We start from the raw sequence: 18,545 nt of genomic DNA, 5'->3' as shown, positions 1-18,545 counted from the left end.
CCACTTCTCAAAACTACTGTATTATTTTTTTTTTAAATGCAACATTAAAATGCCTACCATTTCAACTAGCATTTCCAATCCCTACATTTGTTTACGAAAGTAAATGTAAATTATAACCATTTGATGGAAAATAATAATTCAGATAATAAAGTATCTGGAGTTATTTAACTCTTTGATTCATAGTTGAAAGGGACAGTTCACCCCAAAATGAAAATTCTGTCATGAATCACTCACCCTCATGTTGTTTCAAACCTGTAAGACCTTCATTCATCTTCAGAACACACTGTAAAAATCAACTCAACAAATCACACACCTCTCTGAACCCGCAGACAGACAAACTGAAACGTTCCCAGGTCCAGAAACGTAGCAAGGACATCGGTAAAATAATCCATGTGAAAAGATGTGATTTGGAGAAGAAGAATTGTTAAAAAAAAAGTTGTTATTTGTGTTTTCTTTGCACACAAAAATTATTCTCGTAGCTTCGTAAACTGCGGTTGCACCCACTGATGTCACATGGATTATTTTACCGATGTCTTTTACTACGTTTCTGGGAACATTTCAGTTGTGTTGCTGTCTGCAAGGGTCAGAAAGCTGTCGTATTTCCTCAAAAAATATATCTTAATTTGTGTTCAGAAGATAAACGGAGGTTTAACGGGTTTGGAACAACATGAGGGGGAGTGATTAATGACAGGATTTTCATTTTTGGGTGAACTATCCCTTTAAGTATTTCAAATGAATCACATGCACTCAATGTTTGATGACTGTCTTTTTTCTTACTTTCAGACTAGTCGACTAGTCATAGCGCACATCCCTAGCATAAACACACACTCTTTCAGGCATCTATACACACACTAAATTCCCACACTTGTGTGGGGTTTTTTTTTTATTTATTTTTTATTTTTTGTAATGAAGTGACCGCTGCCTGCTTTCCTCTCACAGTCAGATTAATAATAATTCATTCTGAGAGTTCTGAGTCAACATTTTCCAGACAGTGAAGGTTAGTGTGGGCTTTGGGTCTCTCAACTTAATACACACACCACACACACACACACACACACACACACACACACACACGCGCAAGTCAAGATGGAGTTTTAATGAGGCCCAAAACAATAGACAAGCTATTTGGTGCTTCCTGCTTCTATTACTACAGTTTCTTATTCAGTAATATCCTGAATACATCCTGGTCACACACACACAAGCTGGACAATGATAGCAGCAGAACACAGAGAGAGAGGGAGATGTGTGTGCGTATTGAGATTGCCTTGGGTGAGTTTCCTTTATTTGCTTACACGGTTTTCCACAGTTCAGGGTTTCAGGTGACACACAAACACATGGTGTCCATTTCACAAGAACAATCTCAGGTAATAAGGTCACTGAACCCACAGCAGGGTGTCAGAAGCACAGTCTCAGAACAGAGCTACCCTTCCCTGGGTCAGTCTCGCCCTTTACCCAGCATGCTCTGGAAACCCTTGAGTCAGATCGGACACGCTGAACTCACATTGCGAGATATGAAGTCACAATTACAAGACAACAAATGCAGTTATGTTTTTTTATTTTTTACACGACAGACATGGGTTTCTATGAAGTCCTGCTGTATACTCTACCAAAACACACTCTCCGTTACTAGTCAAACAAATGGTCACTGATTTCACTTCCTCACTTTCACTTTTTACAGAGTACTGCAAAGAGTTGTCAGCTGACACAACACAACACACCAGTAACATACACACACGGGTCAGAGACGTCATGCCTATAGAGCTCCCATTGTCCATTCAAAGATTATGCACAGAGTCACACAAAACTACAGTTTGACATAATTATTAGACAAGTTGATATTCTGATCACATTTTTTTTTCCAAGCACATTTAACCAATTCCAAACCACATCAATCTTAACTACTATTAATTTTGTATTTACTCATTTATAAGTGATATATAATTGTCCATGAAGGCTGGAAGTGAAAAAGTAAGTTTTGGGAGATCATTTTTAGTCCATCTCTGCAAGACAGACTTTTCTGGATACGAATGAACTCCCAAAACTTACTGCCAGATTCTTGAAGATAAATTCCTGAAAGAGTGGAACAAGAGGATGTGGTGCTGGTCCTTCAAGACCCACACTCAACTTATCAGTCTATAACAGGGGTGGCCACTGTCCTGCAGAGTTTAGCTCCAACCCTGAAAAAAAAAAAACCTACCTGTATCCTGTAGACCTTGATTAGCTTGTTCAGGTGTGTTTGATTAGGGTTGGAGCTAAAGGGACACCTGCCCTCCACATCAACATTCCCCATCCCTGGTCTATAAAGTCTATAAAAATCAGTCTTTGTGTATTTTACAACACTTCAGCTTGTGATTCTTAATAAGTGAGGGTAATTTTTTTTTTTTTTTTTTTTTTTTTTTTTTTTTACCCAAGCAAAGTCTCTGAGAACCTCACACTGCACTTCTGGAGACTCCAGGAAAGTTGCATTTTGGAAAATGGTGGCACCGGAGACTTTTGCAGTTAACGTGTCATATATATATATATATATATATATATCAGTATATATATATATATATATATATATATATATATATATATATACAGTTTTATAAATAAAATGTCACATTACATTGACTCTTGTGCACAGACAAAAAGTCTTGCATGCTAGATGTCACTGCAACAGAAAAGGACCAGACCATCCAGTCTGAATTCTGGCTCTGCTGCAAGAAAACGCAGTGTATCTGACAGACAGATCATGAGCACAGCTTATATAACACTTGGCTGTGGTCTCACCTCGCTTTACAATACACAGTGTGTAAGAGAGCAAGAATGTGAGTGTTTTTGGATGAAAGAGAGAAACAGAGATGAGGAAGAGAAGACGTTAAACAGAGGAGAACTTCAGTGTGTGTGTGTGTGTGTGTGTGTGTGTGTGTGTTTGTGTTTGGCTCTATCACTGAGGCTGGTTAATGGCCCTGTGCAAGGGGGCAGAGCTGCCAATCTGTGCAGACAAATTAGTCCAGACAAATTAGTGCACAGAGAATGTGCCTACAGCAGAACTACATTACCCAGCATGCTTTAGCAAAAAGACAACCCACACTACCATTCTGAAGTGGGGGGGGGGGTCAGTAAGAGGTTTTTTTAAAAGAAATTAATACAATTAATTTTATTCAGCAAGTAAGCATTAAATTGATCAAAAGTAACAGTAAAGACATTTATAATGTAACAAAAGATATATGTTTGCAATAATACTTCACAATATTAGTTTCTACAGTATTTTTAATCAAATAAAAGCAGCTTTTGTGAGCATAAGAGACTCTATCAAAAAAACATTACTAGTTTCAAACAGTTTAACAATAGACAAAAATCTGTATATGGATGGTGACCAAAATACTGACGACATGAAACAGCGTTCAGAATCAATTAAATGTTCATGTTGTGCCATATTTTTGACTAGCATAAAATTGGAGCAAAAGGTCTGATCCATACTGCAGCTTATTCTCAACGAGAACTGGCCACTAAAATAAAGTGATTAACCAGTTTTTGGCTCATATTTATGAGATATTTAGTGTTTTATGAGGTCTTTACTGGAAACAAATTAACGCAATATTACAAGAGTAAACCACAATATTGTAGTCGAATAAAACTTGTAACTTGTAAAAATGTATTTACATATACACACATATTATATAAAATAGTATTAATTGTACTATACTATAATATTAATATGAATTAATTATATTAATTATATACTATTTATAGTACTATAATAGTAGTATTAGTTCATTGTGCCCATCTGGTCGGTCTTGTAATTATGATTTGGTTTCTAGGTGGACTGTTAAACCTGTGCACCCTGACACAGGAAGCTGCATAAAAAGTCAATCATTTGTGTGTAATACGCAGACGGTCAGTGCACAGTCGGTTAGTGACTAAACAGTTAATAATTAAACCAAAATCTTATCATAACAGTGGCTTTTACCCAGTATCATCATAAGCTGTTTATAGCTAAAGTATGACAAATGTTGCAGTAAATGAAGCAATAATCTAACACGATCAGGAAAAAAAAAACCTGTACCTTTAGGAGTACAAAGGCTTGTCACTGGGGACAGTCCCCTCAGAGACACCTTTGTACTAAAGGTTCATATTAGTACCTTAATGGTAAATATTACTATTTTGAGGTACAAATATGCACGGTTTAGTGCTGGATAAGGTACAAAGTTGTCCTCTTTAAGGGCTCTGCTTCAGTGACAAGCAGTGACAATAACTTTTTTTCTTTTCAGGGTAACAGTTACACCAGGACAATGAACTCTGTTTCATAACATGCAGGAAAAGCTCCATAAATGAAGTCAGATGGTTTCGGTGTTCCTCAGATATCAGCTTGATTAATGCTGATTTTAGAAGATAAAACTTTCATGTTTTGTTTTTGATTGGCTCTTCCATGAGCTGTGAATTCACAGGATGTAGTTTATGAGGACTTCCTCCTCTCTTATGCTTGTAAAATCATGACAGGAGTGTGTGTGTGTGTGAGAGAGAGAGAGAGAGAAACATATATATATAAATATATATAAATAAATTGCTGCAAGCTGCTGAACACATCAGCCATGACTGAAACACGAAAACCGATCCCTCCACACAGAAGCAGGAAAGCATCATCAGTCAGTTCGTTATGTCTGAAGTTATTAGTAGTTGACCATTATGTTTTTTTTTTTTTTTGATGACCAATGCCGAAATCTAAGAGAGAAGTGTGGTCAATGATATAAAGCTTATTCAATCTAAGGACAGTAAAAACACAAGCATAACAATTACTGAAATCATTTATTTGATATAATATTTAGTAAATTACAAATAAATATTGAAAATAAATTATAGAAATTATTTAAATCTGATTAAATAATATAAAATAAAAAACAATTAAATTAAATAATTTAAATTCAAAAACTTGTTTAAAATTATGTAAATACAGAAGAACGTATAACTATAGCATTTGCAGTTCCATTGCTAATTACAGAGACAGTAAACTAATAAAGCTCCAGTGCTCAAGCGTGGGCAAAACACCATCATATCAGCCAAACACAAACAATTATGAGCCAATGTGGGTTATCCAATCAAAGTTATTTCCATAAGCTTACTTTCTTTGACAGACAACCCAAAAAAAAAAAAAAAAATACTTGTTTTTTTCATTCATTGTCGGATCACATCCAAAATCTTCACACCCATTAGCAGGTGCTGTGTGCCAATGCTGCTCATTTGCATAAAGTTAAATAGGTGCGTTGGACACACCTTCATCACACTGTCAATGAGTGCGGTCGCTGGAAATCACCAGCTTTAAATGCAAATGACTGACTATCAAACTAGCTGTAAATCAGTGTGTGTGAGTGTCCTTTGGGATGTGCCTTCATACAGACACAAAACCGGTCACATCACTGACTGACCGGCCAGAGAGATAAGTGTGTGCACAGTGAGCACTGGTGACAATCCCACAGTTCACTGAACTATAGTTAATCATTATTCCTCCAGAGAGGAACATCCAAACATTAACATGAGTTCCAGCTGACCTGGGGGGGTTACTAAAGGTCTCTCCACAACAAAAATCACATGATTCTGTTAATATCCCAAATCAAAACAAACTAAACAGGGCCTGCGGTTACAGACCTGCTTTAGCTGGTGACTGAAAACACGTGACCATGCCTCTCTCTGCAACATTTTCCCTGGCAGCTCCAACCCAAAGAAACATAACTTTTGCCCGTTTCTAGGAGACCGGAATCCTTACAGAAAGAAAGGCATTTGTGGTCTGGAAAGACAAGCACTTTAAATCCACAGCGGAATTCCAGCATTCCTGACAGAGAGAGAGAGAGAGAGAGAGAGAGAGAGTAGAACTAGAGAGAGAGAGAGAGAGAGAGAGAGAGAGGAGAGGAGAGAGAGAGAGAGAGAGAGAGCGAGAGAGAGAGGAGAGAGAGGAGAGAGAGAGAGAGAGAGAGAGAGTGAGAGAGAGAGAGAGAGAGAAAGAGAAAGAGACAGAGAGACAGAGAGAGAGTGAGAGAGAGAGAGAGAGAGAGAGAGAGAGAAGAGAGATAGAGAAGAGAGAGAGAGACAGAGCGAGAAGACGAGAGAGAGACAGAGAGAGAGAGAGAGACAGAGGAGGATGAGAGGAGAGAGAGAGAGAAACCTGACAGCCAAATCACTAACACCTACAGAGCACCTCACAGACGTTCTGTGCTCTTCTCCTCATTCCTGTGTTTAACTCAGCTGTATATGGAAGCCGGTGTCCGCCACTAAATAAAAAAAATGTAAAAAGTAATTGCAACCTTTTACCTCTTTTTTTCTCACAATTGCTAGTTATAGAATCAGAATGGAGGGATATAAAGTCAGAAGTCAGTGACTTTTTCCTCTCAGTTGAGTTTATATCGCGCAATTCTGACTAAGAGTTTATATCGCGCAATTCTAACTTTTTCCTCTCAAGAGTTTTATATCGCGCAATTCTGACTTTTTCCTCTCAGCTGAAATTTATATCTCGTAATTCTGACAATTCTGACTTTTTTCACTCAATATATCTTGCATTTCTGACTTTTCTCGCAAATAGCTAGCTATAGAATCAGAATTGCAGGATATAAAGATAGAAGTCAGTGACTTTTTCCTCAAGAATTTATATCGCACAGTACTGACTTTCTCTCCACTAAAAGTTTATATCTCACAACTCTGACTTTCTCTCAATTGAGAATTTATATCTCGCAATTTTGCCATTCTCGTAATTCTGACTTTTTCTCTCAATTGAGAGTTTATACCTTGCAATTCTGGCAGTATGTCGAAGTCCCACATTTTAGTTAAAACAACCAATCGGCTTAATGTTAAAGGCCCTATCTTTCCTTACTGCCGTAGAACACACTTTAGCTGAAGCAACTGATTTTAGCCAAAGATAGTTAATCTATGATACCTGTTCTGTCAGAATCATACTCAAATGAGTCAGGACTCAGAGAGTAGTATTGCTCAACACACCAAGATCCAGCATGCAACACTCCCTGATCCTTGGCCTAGTGATCCCCTGTTCTCTCTTGTCAATCCATATCCAAAAAAAGTGTCAAAAATGCCAAACTTCTTAAAAGTTAAATGTCAAAATCTAAAATGACACACTACTTACAACAAACCTTGAAACATCAAGAAAGCAGCTCATCACTTGTAATGCAACGCATGCCATCTCAAGCTTACCTGATCTCCATTTGATGATGTCAGTGAATTCGCTGTTGTCTCCGGCCTCAGAGGCCTCTGACACTGTGCCCACGGTAGCCATCTTCCTTCCCAGGAGTCACGGGTACGTCTGACACGCTAAAGTAGAAGTCCCCGCTTTTCTTTTAACATATACAGCCCACTGCAAAATCCCTGCAATTGAGCACATCATCCCATCAGCCTGAGCTCTCTGAAAATGCAATACTCATATATTGCTTCCACATGGCCTCATTACGTTACATGTTTAATTCAGCATTCAGACATCAACTCAGAAAAGACAAATTTAGTTTCCAGTCCAATTTGTTTGCAAAAATTACCTTTAATTTCAGGAAATGTAGTAGGCCATTCCATGAATGTCCACTTACTGTCTTACACAGTGCATGTTGCTCTCTGAAACATTTACACAGACCACAAGAGAGGGGGAACCATGTGACCTTACTTTTCGAACAACTGCAAAGCCTTGTGGGAGAGCTGGAAAGTGAAGTGCAGGGAGAGGCCATACTCGATTCACATGAAACGGTTTCAACATGGGCGTATAGAAAATGGGAAGGTGGGTGTGTGAAGATAATCAGAGAATCTGTGGCGCAATCCACCCGCAAGCTGTTCTGTGGAGAACTGCCGGGCTGCTCAGAGGGTAAACTGCAGGGATGTTATGGATCTGAGTGAATGTGGACTGATGTGGAGTGAGCCGGAGCATTGTGTGGCTGCTGTTGAATTCTACTGCATTACAAATGCAGTTCCAAGATAAATAAAACAAGCAATGACAAGATCTTGTCATTGAAAAACAGTTTTCTTGTTTAAATATAAACTACTCTGAGTTCTCAGTTTCATTCTTTACTTCAAAAACATTCCATTCTGATTCTGAATTGAAGTGCAATACTAACACCGATTTAAATTCAGACTCTACTTCTGATCACGTTTCTGATATCATTAAAATTCTGATTAAAACATTCTGATTCTAATTCTGAAACCAACATAAATTCTAATTTAAATCGTTATTATTACACTGATTCAAATTCTGATTCTCATCAATTCTAATTCCATTTCTGATGTACTTTAAAGTATTACTTTTTGCCTCTAATTTTGATTCGAACTCTGATGCCAATTTAAATTCTGATTATAAGTTAAATTCATTTATACTATAATTCTGATTCCTCTTCCTGATTTCAAATGTATTTTTTTTTATTGATTCAAATTCTGATCTCCACAATTATATTTCTTATTATCATTCTGATTATAATTCTGACCATTTCAATTCTGATTATAACTTTCTCATTCTATTTTTGATTCTCACCTATTCTATTGCCCATTATAAGTTCAATTTTTAATTTGAATTGCAATTTTTATACGGATTCAAATTCTTATTCTCACCAATTCTAATCATCATTCTAATTCAAATTTAAATGACATCATAATTAGAATCAGATTCGGATTAGAACTCTAATGGTAATTCTGATTCCCACCAATTCTATTTCTCTTTCTAACATAGATTCTGATTTGAAACGCAACTCTTTTATTGATCAAAATCCAAAACTCATAACTTCTAACAATTACAAATTCCCATCTTAAAATCATAAAATAAGATTAAAACTAAATCCTAATTCATACTTTATTAACATTAAAACAAAACAACAAAATACAAGACTTATGTTTTCAGACTTATGTGAACATCCAACATGATGGAAACACAGCATAAATCAAATTTGGATTTTGGTTTTAACTCCAAAACTTTTCAGATTAACAATGCAACAAACCTATTTGTGATGCTGCAAATGACAGATGTTTCCTTGCAGAGGGGTGCTACCCATGGAACAAATTAATCAAAGTACATTTCATAACTCATCATTACTTCAAAAGTTACAGTATTAAATGATTATTCAAAAATGCTCTGGTCCGTCAGTTGGCTTTTAGCATTCAGGGATAAAGTATGGGTGCTGAGAGGCTGCAAAGAGTTTGTGATGTCAAGATTGACCTGGATCAGGGAGTAACATGTTATCGCCACATTTAACAGCCATATTAAAGAACACCATCAGAACGTGGGTGGGACCAATTATGGCTCGTGAAAAAACAGGCCCTTTGTGTGTGTGTGGAGGACAAGTTGTAACAGGAGGCTGTTCACCCAGCCAAAACAGGTACGGACCATGCATTCATTCTGCAGCTCCCCCCCACATTCCTGCCCTCAAACACACACTCACTGATAACTAAGGTCCAGCAACACCCAGACCTCTCAAAGCAGCACTTCAGCAGCTGATGGACACGACGGCTGGGTGATGATGTCACGATTAGTAATGAGCAGGAATGTCGAGAGTCGCTGGAGAGGATAGAAACAGTCCCCTCTGATAATACTTTTTGACAGCATCCCTTGTCCGTTAAAGGCATCAGGTTTATAAGCAAATGTGTTGGCATGCAGCAAGAGTGAATGATGCATGCGTCTAATTTTAGATTCCTGCAAAGAAAACTTGGGGCTTCCACTTTCTCAGCTTCCATCTCACAATTAAAGACTTGTGCATGCATTCTTGCATGTAGTTTTTTGTTTCATGCATGCTTATAAAAACTAGATTAAACAGTCAATAGAAAGAATTGTTGTTCCGTGTCTGTTCTGGATAAAAAAAGAAAAAAAAAAAAAAAAAAGTTAGAGGCAAATAGTGAGTTGAAACACATGGCCATCTTACTTGCCGAATTCGTGAAAGTGTCTGCAGATCCTAACAACCAATGCAAACCAACCTCAAAAACCATAACACTGACCCTAATAGTCATTAAATTGGGATAAATGACTCTAATTCCAAACAGCCCGTTAACAATAACCCAAACCCTACTTAAACCTAGCCAAGCCTAACTCTAACTTAACCTTAGTTTTAACTATCCTAACCAGCTCTAGACGTGACCCTTACTAAACCCCAACCTACCCTACCTTTCACCAACTTCAACCACAGCTTTAGCTAACTCTTGCAATTCAAGATCAGTTCAAGTTTGTGTTTGAGTTTTCCTTATAATAGGCTACATGCATCAAACTTCTTCTGACTTCTAGTTAGCCTTATCATAAATCAGACAGACCATCAGAGAAACCAAATAACACTCAAGGTTTCACAGATGCATAGCCTTCATTCATCTGTTTGTTTGTTTAGTTTAATGTGTTTAGTTCACTTGGTCAGTCGGGTTCATGCGCTCATAATTCAACAAACCTAGCAAAGTTTTGTAAACATACGTGTAAGTGTGATTTGAAAAGCAGCAGCTCTCACCTTTGCGTGATGAATCTCTCAGTGCAGTACACAGAGTCTTTATTGAGTAAATACTGACTCATTGACTCTTCTCAGGGCATGTTGTTCAGCACTTCACAACAGGCAGCTGGCAGCTCGTCTAATGCTCCAGATCTCTGCTCAGTGTGTTGACGGGAGACTCACAGCTCCGTCCAGGAAATATCGAAGTTATCCAACTCGACTGTTTTGGCGCTCCTGGCGCGTTTCAGCTCTGCCACAAAGTTTCCTTTGCTCATGAATAACAAAAGAAGAGTTACAGCGCTTCCCAGCTCCGCCCACACTCGCAGCGGGAATGATGGACGCGTGACGCCACGACGCGCGCTGCGAACGCTCGCGCTGGTTTGAATGACGAGCGCGTCCCCTTCTGGAATATACTTACTTACTGTTTGGAGGTTTGAGTATTGACCATGCAGAGGCGGACAGAAGTGTTTTTACTCTGCTTTAAAAGTAGGCTACTTTCTTAAGTGTCTGTACTTTATCAGAGTGTTTTTCTTAATAAACCTTTACTGCACTACCTTTCATATCAGGCGAAATTTCATTTAAAACTTACATTAGAAATCTAGTACTTGAGGAAAAGTAATATTTACTTGAGTACAAAAGTACAACATTTGGATTTGGAAGGTGAAACAAAAGTTTTCCAAAGAAAAACACTCTGATAAAGTACAAATAAATACTTTTTCAATGTACTTGAGTAAATAAAAATAAACTACTTCACTACTGTCCACATCTATGTTTTAAGAAAGTTTAACATTTAAAATAAAGGTTCGGTGTGTTTTATATAGCCTACAATATATCTAAACAGTATATTCAGTGATTGGTTTTGGCTGGTCATAGCTAGTCGTAACTGGTTTGCAGGATGGATTTAGAGGGGTTTGGACCACTTTAGCTGGTCAGCATGCTCTTGGTTGTTCAAGGAGACCAGCTAAGACCAGCCAACCAGCTTAGGCTGGTTTTAGTAAACCAGTGGTTTCATTGTTATATGCACCCGTCAAACGACCGGCTTTATAGGCAGCAAGTGAACACTTAGTTCTTCAAATGAACGGGAAAATGGGCGAGAAGTTCTGAGTTACTCTGACAAGGATAGTGATGGTAAGATGGCTGGGTCAGAGCATGTCCAGAATGGCAAGTCTTGCAGGGTGTTTCAGGTCTGCAGTGGTTAGCGTCCTCCAACAATGGTGCAAGGAAGGAGAACCACTGAACCGGCGACCAGCTGATGAGCACCAAATGCACTTCAGGAGGAGCATACAGTATGCTATTCCGTCTGGTCCGATCACAGAAAAAAAAAAGCATCCGTAGCTCAAATTGCTGACAAACATAATGCTGGCCATGATAGATGCATTGCGGTTTTCTCTGTAACAGACCATCAGATTGTCCATCACCAAGAGCATCTACAATGACCATGCATGGAGCAGCAGAAGATGTTTGCCTGGTCTGATGAATCACATTTTCTTTAACATCAGGTGGATGTTCATTCTTTACCTGGGGAAGAGATGGAAGAAGGATGCACTGACAAGGCAGTGTTCTGCTGGCAAACCTTGGGTCCTGCATTCATGTGGATGTTACTGTGTTGACCCCCTACATAAAGACCTCATCCTCCCCTTCACAGCAAGGGGGCTCCCTGGATAATGCACCCTGCCACACTGCAGAACTTGTTCAAGACTCGTTGAATTTGGGATGTTGCACTGGTCTTCAAATTCCCCAGATCTTGATTTGAGTGAGCATCTCCTGGATGCGCTGGACCAACAAACCACGCAGGCTCCACCTCACAAGCTACAGGACTCGAAGGATCTGAGCCGCTCTGAATGTTGTTAACATTTATTTTGGATGGAGGATAGACGGAAAAGAAATTCAAATGCAATATATATATATATTTTTTTTTTCCCAGAAGTAATATATAAATAATTACAGACCAAAGAAGATACAACATGTTATGCCTACATAGGTGTTGAATCTTATTCAGATTTTTTCACCCTTTGGTTCAACATATTGTTTTATTGAACGTCTTGAATTATTTAACAGAAGTTAGCTTTCTTTTATCTATAGGGGGCAGTATAAGACCAGCTATTTAACACCATATCGAGTCATTTTTAAGTTTTTCTTGTTTGTTCTGTCATCTAGCAAGTGTGTGTCCTGCTGTGTCCTGCTTTACGGACTTTATGTCATACGTGCTCGAGAGCTGCACGCGCTTCATCTTCTTCATCTATCCACAGCGGATCAACACTTTTACATAGCTACTGAATGTATTGTATTCAACGAGCAAACCTTTTTTCTTTTCTGTGCATCGTTTGATATTCTCATCTGACGTGATGTACTGCAGTTGTGCACGTTTATCTCCGACCCTCACATAGTGAACACAAAAGTGAAAACTCATTACCAGGAGTGGGGTTCGAACCCACGCGGACATATGTCCATTGGATCTTAAGTCCAACGCCTTAACCACTCGGCCATCCTGGTGAATGTACATCCCTTTTAAGCACAAAAACAATATATATCACCGACAAGCTGCAGTAAACATGACAATTAACTTATATTGTTGTATTTAATCTCTGTAGATCTGTTTGTGGTGTTTGCGCCGCCTTCTGTAGTTTCATTTCATATTCAGCGCTGCATAGCATTTGGTGCAGAAACCCACTGTTAGCATGCTAGCTGACTCACTTCCCAAAACCAAATCTCTCTTGGCTGATAACCAGCTTAAAAGATGAAGATTATATGAATTGCTTGAATTAATGCTTGCAGTTTTATAAAAAGTATTATTTTTTGCATTATCGTGTTTATAGTAGTATTGTTAGCACAGTTAGCGAGCTAAGAACCTCATGTGGTGAACACACTCAAGCTCCTGACGCGCTCCATCACAGAGTAGTTTGCGTTTAGGTGTTTTTAAAAGTGAAAATGAACACCTTTAATAATAATTAACTATATTAATACTTTGCTAACATCACTTTGTTTACTTATGGTTGTCCGAATCTAATCCCAAAAGTCATGTGAATTCCTGAAGAACTGATAGATAGTCAGTATTGGTCTGATCTGGAATAGTGTGGGTGTTGTTGGTAAACCAGCTTGACAGTGTAGATATGTTGGGAACTAACAGACAGTGAAAACCAGCAAAAAAATCATTTTTATGAATAACAGCTCAACCCTACCTAAGCTGCCCTTAATTAGCCATGTTTTTTGGAGTATTGTTTACCATTTATATAGCCACAGTTTTACTACAGATACCATGGTTAAAATACGGTTAGTGTAACGTGGTTAATTTGTGTTTATCATGGTTTAACTATAGTAACCATGGTTTTTGGTTTTATTTGTAGTAGCATGGTTAATTTGTGTGGATGGCTGGTCAACAGGCCGGTGTTAGAGAGGTTTTGTTGACTTGTTTAGCTGATGGAGACCAGCTAAAACCAGTTACTTCCAGCTTAAACCAGCTAAGACCAGCCAACCACCTTAGGTTGGTTTTAGCTGTTCTTTTCAGTGGGGATATACATATACATTACGTTTAACATAATATAGGATATAGATCAGCGGTCATTCAAGGTCGCCGGCTCAACCGGATTGGCTGGTCTAGGCTTCGTTCAGCAGGAAAATCACTCCATACAATTACCTGAAAACAAAACTAAAACAAAACATATCAGACCTTACACATCAAAATAAACCATGAAAGCATTTTTTCTGACTTTCTCCTATATTCTCTATATTATTTCCAGCTGAACTTTGAAGGTTCTGTTTGGAACCTTCAAACATTTAAAAAAAATAAAAATGACTAGCATCTCCGAACATATTAGTATGAAAGTGGAAATCAACAGAAAATAAGAGCAAAGCTGGTAATGAATTAGTTCAGCATTGTCAACACACTCTCGTGGCAGTTCTTAACTACTTGGCACAATCTCATTCATACATTTTGTGGGGTGGAACTTCACTTTTATTTTTTGAATCATACATAAAAATCACATCATATGAATTCATTCTGAATCAACACCTGGTAAAATAGTTTTCTCATGAAATCAGTTTGGCATAGTTATTCTCTCATGGGTTGCTACATTGTTCAGACATACATTACATTTGAAAACTTTTAAATTAATTCATGCCACTAGATATTAAAGAGACTGCTTTACTCACCCGTCATAAAAACTTACTCCCGGTTACCTGAACAGGTGCATTCCTCTTCAGGATGGTTCTAGAAGCTTCTAGGTGTCAATGATTCTAGAACTCTACAGTAAACGTCATTTCACACCAGATGATGCCGATTGGCATCTTTATTAATGCTTTGTAACAACCCAGGTACATTTTTCTTCTTTTAAGTAAGGAATATTATTCCCACTTTTGATTTTTTTATTTATCTGATATTTACATGAGCTACAAGAAGCACGAAAACATGGATGTTACCAGTGTTACATTACTTTTGGGAATTATTTTGAGAAGCAAACATACTGACCCGATCTTCTGTTTGTTCGAATTTCTCCTATTCACTGTTGTTTTCTATTTATTTCTCCTGGAGTTGTTGACTGTAGTGTGCGGTGCCAACACTGGTTTCATGTAAGTCATGTGTATGCCCTTCTACACTGCTATTATGCAGATCTCTCGTGAGATACCACGCCTCCAAACACATGCTGAACATGCCTTCATTGAGTCTGTCAGAGCAGCTTATATTAGTGTAACTAGTGTTATTATTCACAAACTAGACTTGTGGTAACTTTGGAGCTGTGGTGAATTAGGAGTTGTTACAAGGCAGAGAGTTGTGTGCAAGACCATTTGGGATTCAAAGATTTTACATCTGAAAGAGAAGTGTACATGCATTTTCTGTGCATGCGTTTATTCTGTGAATCACACATATGCATATTTGAGTGATAAGCGTAAGATCAAAGCTATGATGGTTTCTGCGCAACATTTTATAAATGAGGCCCCAGGAGTGCAACGCTTGTCAAATAAAATCCAAAAAGACCATAGACTATAAGCACTGCCAATGGTTCTTCAACTAAGTACTTGAGTTATGGGTCTGAATACTTATGCCAATGTAATCTTTCACTTTTTCGGTTTTTGCTTTGTTATTATTGGGTAGGTGTGGAGTGTAGTTTGGTGTTGGAAAAATATTTTTTAAATTTTAGCAGCTGTCTGTCTTCCACAGAAATATTTCTGCATTTGGCACTTTTTGGATTACTTGTATGTTTTTGCCTTTTACTGGGATGCAAAATAATTTAAAAAGTGAAATGTGACCTTGTAAAGCAAACGATTAGTTAAATAATGTAGAGATCAGTCTGGCACTGAGATTTTCTGCACACATTTAAAATCAGCAATCCCTTCTGTGTCCTGTAGGGGTCATTACAATGCTTTAACCTCCAGAGCCTTCGACTGCTGGCACAAATATAAAGGCTTTTAAGCCTTCTGCTGAAAAATGTGAAATCAGGTATTTGAAAACGTTTTAAACCCAGCAGAGATCAAATACACACTTGTCAGTGGATGATTCGTTTATTACAGCATGAATCCATATGAACAGATGTGGTGAATAGCCTACATTACAGTACAGTAAAGACAGGGTGTGAATTATTAAATGTTATCTCAATATAATAATATTTGATTAAAATAGGTTTTTATTTGTTATTTTCTGACATTTAAGAGGGACTAGATAGGCCTATGTCCGAATCACTGTAACTGTATTAATACAAAGAGAGAGAGAGAGAGCCTTAAAGGAATACTGTATACTGTAAAATGTTTCATCAGTATGCAATAACTCTCTCTTTTCATTATAATAACTGATAATTTCTACTCAATTATAGTTTCTAAATTGACTTTATATTCTTTATTATTAATTCAGTTTGAAGTGGTCAGAAAAGTGGGCTCATGAAAAAATATTGTTTACTAAAAAATGAAAAATCTGTAACCCTGAATCATAATTCCAAACTGTTTATTATTATTATTTTTATTTTATAGCCTACACAAACATTTTGAATGCCAGTTACAAATCATAACAAAAGGGGGCTGGAGCTTTAGACTTTCAGCAATGGAAAGAAAGTACTATGAAAGTATTTCTAAAAGTATAAATTCATGCTCAACATCTCCCTTTCTATGTGTTTCAGAAACAGAAAAATCATACAGTTTTAGAACATGATGGTATTCATTTCTTGAATCCACTATTATTCTTTCAAAGTATCATTCACAGTGTACGAGCTATGGATTATCAATACATGCTTGTCTTTTTATTTTTTCTTTGCTATAAAAAAATACCATCCTTTTAAAAATCACTATATTTCCAAAATCCGCCTCCTGTGTTCCTCCTCAAACAATTTCCCTCTCTCTGCGTCTCCACCCTTTGGCGGTCACATGTTTTCTCTCTGCCACCCTCTTTCTCTCCCTCTCTTTCTCCCTGTAATACTCCTCTTTTATGTTTTCCCTCTCTCTGCGTCTCCACCCTTTGGCGGTCACATGTTAGAGATCGACATTATTGCCCGAGTACGCGTCTCTGTAGGTGGCACGGTACACGGCCTCCCTGGCAACGGCAGTGGCCTCTTGTACGCTCATTCCCCAGTAAACACTGCTGTCCAGGATCGAGTATGCGTAGGGAGACCCTGAGCCCACAGAGAACAGCTCCCCCTGCAGGCGCAGCCCGTCACTGCACACATAAATAACTCGTGGGCCGCAAATTCTCGAACGACTTCTGACGACTTGTTGAGCAGTAGCAGCTATCAGTGGTTGAGGTGCTGAGGCAACACTTGCTGCTGATTGGCCGCTTGAATCGCTGGCTGTCATTTGATTGGTTGGAGCATTTGCATGTTGAGGAGTTGAGGCAACACTTGCTGCTGATTGGCCGCTCGAATCGCTGGCTGTCATTTGATTGGTTGGAGTATTTGCATGTTGAGGAGTTGACGCAACACTTGCTGCTGATTGGCCGCTTGAATCGCTGGCTGTCATTTGATTGGTTGGAGTATTTGCATGTTGAGGAGTTGAGGCAACACTCGCTGCTGATTGGCCGCTTGAATCGCTGGCTGTCATTTGATTGGTTGGAATATTTGCATGTTGAGGAGTTGAGGCAACACTCGCTGCTGATTGGCCGCTTGAATCGCTGGCTGTCATTTGATTGGTTGGAATATTTGCATGTTGAGGAGTTGAGGCAACACTCGCTGCTGATTGGCCGCTTGAATCGCTGGCTGTCATTTGATTGGTTGGAGTATTTGCATGTTTCTCTGTAAATGGTTGCTCATGTTTTTCTTCGTCCCCATCCCATCCACACAGTGTGGCTGCGACGCACAGCTCCGTGCCTTTGAATGGATGCAGCATGTGGGACAGCAGTTTGGCAGCGCCCCCTGTTGACAGCCTCCGGCGGTGTCGTAGCTGGTACAGCCTGAGCTCCCGAGACAAAATGCGCTTCCAGAGTGCGCAGTCAGCTGATGTCCCCGAGGTGGTGCCGACCAGGTGAGAGTGGATGGGTAAGACCTTCGGGGACGCGGGACAGGCCACCAGCCCCGAGCAGCTGGAACGCGTGTCGGCTGCGGCAATCACTCCTCCCTGGAACGCGAAGCCGAGAGTGGTGGTGCCGTGAGAGAGAGTGAACGGTAACGGAACGGAGGGAGAGATGGGGCAAGGTGTGGGTGGAGGAAGAGAGATGGACGGCAGTGAGGGGTATAGGTGGTCTATTTCCAGTAACTTCGTCGGCGCTGAACTGAGGCTAGTTTGACCAAAGTTTATTGGGCTCTCTGTGAGGTATTCAGCTATCGGCATGTAAAACTCCAGAGGACTCAAGCCGCCCCTCCCAGGCAGCCGTGTAGAAAAAGCTTCTCCGTGAATCCCCCCTCCGGACAGATGAGTGGAATCTTCCGGCATAAAGGACCGTGAGAGTGGAGCAGTCCATTGAGGGAACAGAGGGGGGTTGTGCAAGCCGCATACATCTTGCAAAGCCATAAACTATTGTGCAGATATACAATAAATTGTAACTCTGTCAATTATTACACTGTATGATATGAACTGCAAAAACATGTCATATATGAGATGCTCTATACTCAGTCTTGTCCCCTTATAGGCCTATAGGTCAGTTTGTTGGTAAAGAAATCCTGGTTTACTTCAGAATTGGATTCCACTTGGCCTTCCTGGTGTTTATATCTTCTTGTG

At 39.0% G+C, this 18,545-nt stretch overlaps 1 protein-coding gene and 1 non-coding gene across 2 annotated transcripts; both read right to left on the bottom strand.

Annotated features, from left to right (window-relative positions):
* Positions 1–12,825: 12,825 nt before the first annotated feature.
* On the bottom strand, positions 12,826–12,908 carry trnal-uaa. The gene has a single exon. It is a non-coding gene; the product is annotated as a tRNA-Leu (tRNA).
* A 3,892-nt stretch (positions 12,909–16,800) lies between these two features.
* psmb11b (proteasome 20S subunit beta 11b) lies at positions 16,801–18,395 on the bottom strand. The gene has a single exon (XM_042751189.1). The coding sequence runs from the start codon at positions 18,336–18,338 to the stop codon at positions 16,869–16,871; it is 1,470 nt and encodes a 489-aa protein (XP_042607123.1). The 5' UTR covers positions 18,339–18,395; the 3' UTR covers positions 16,801–16,868.
* Positions 18,396–18,545: the final 150 nt, after the last annotated feature.

This window comes from Cyprinus carpio, chromosome B23 (assembly GCF_018340385.1).
Source record: "Cyprinus carpio isolate SPL01 chromosome B23, ASM1834038v1, whole genome shotgun sequence".
NCBI lineage: Eukaryota > Metazoa > Chordata > Actinopteri > Cypriniformes > Cyprinidae > Cyprinus > Cyprinus carpio.
This window is presented reverse-complemented; position numbering and strand designations above follow the sequence as displayed.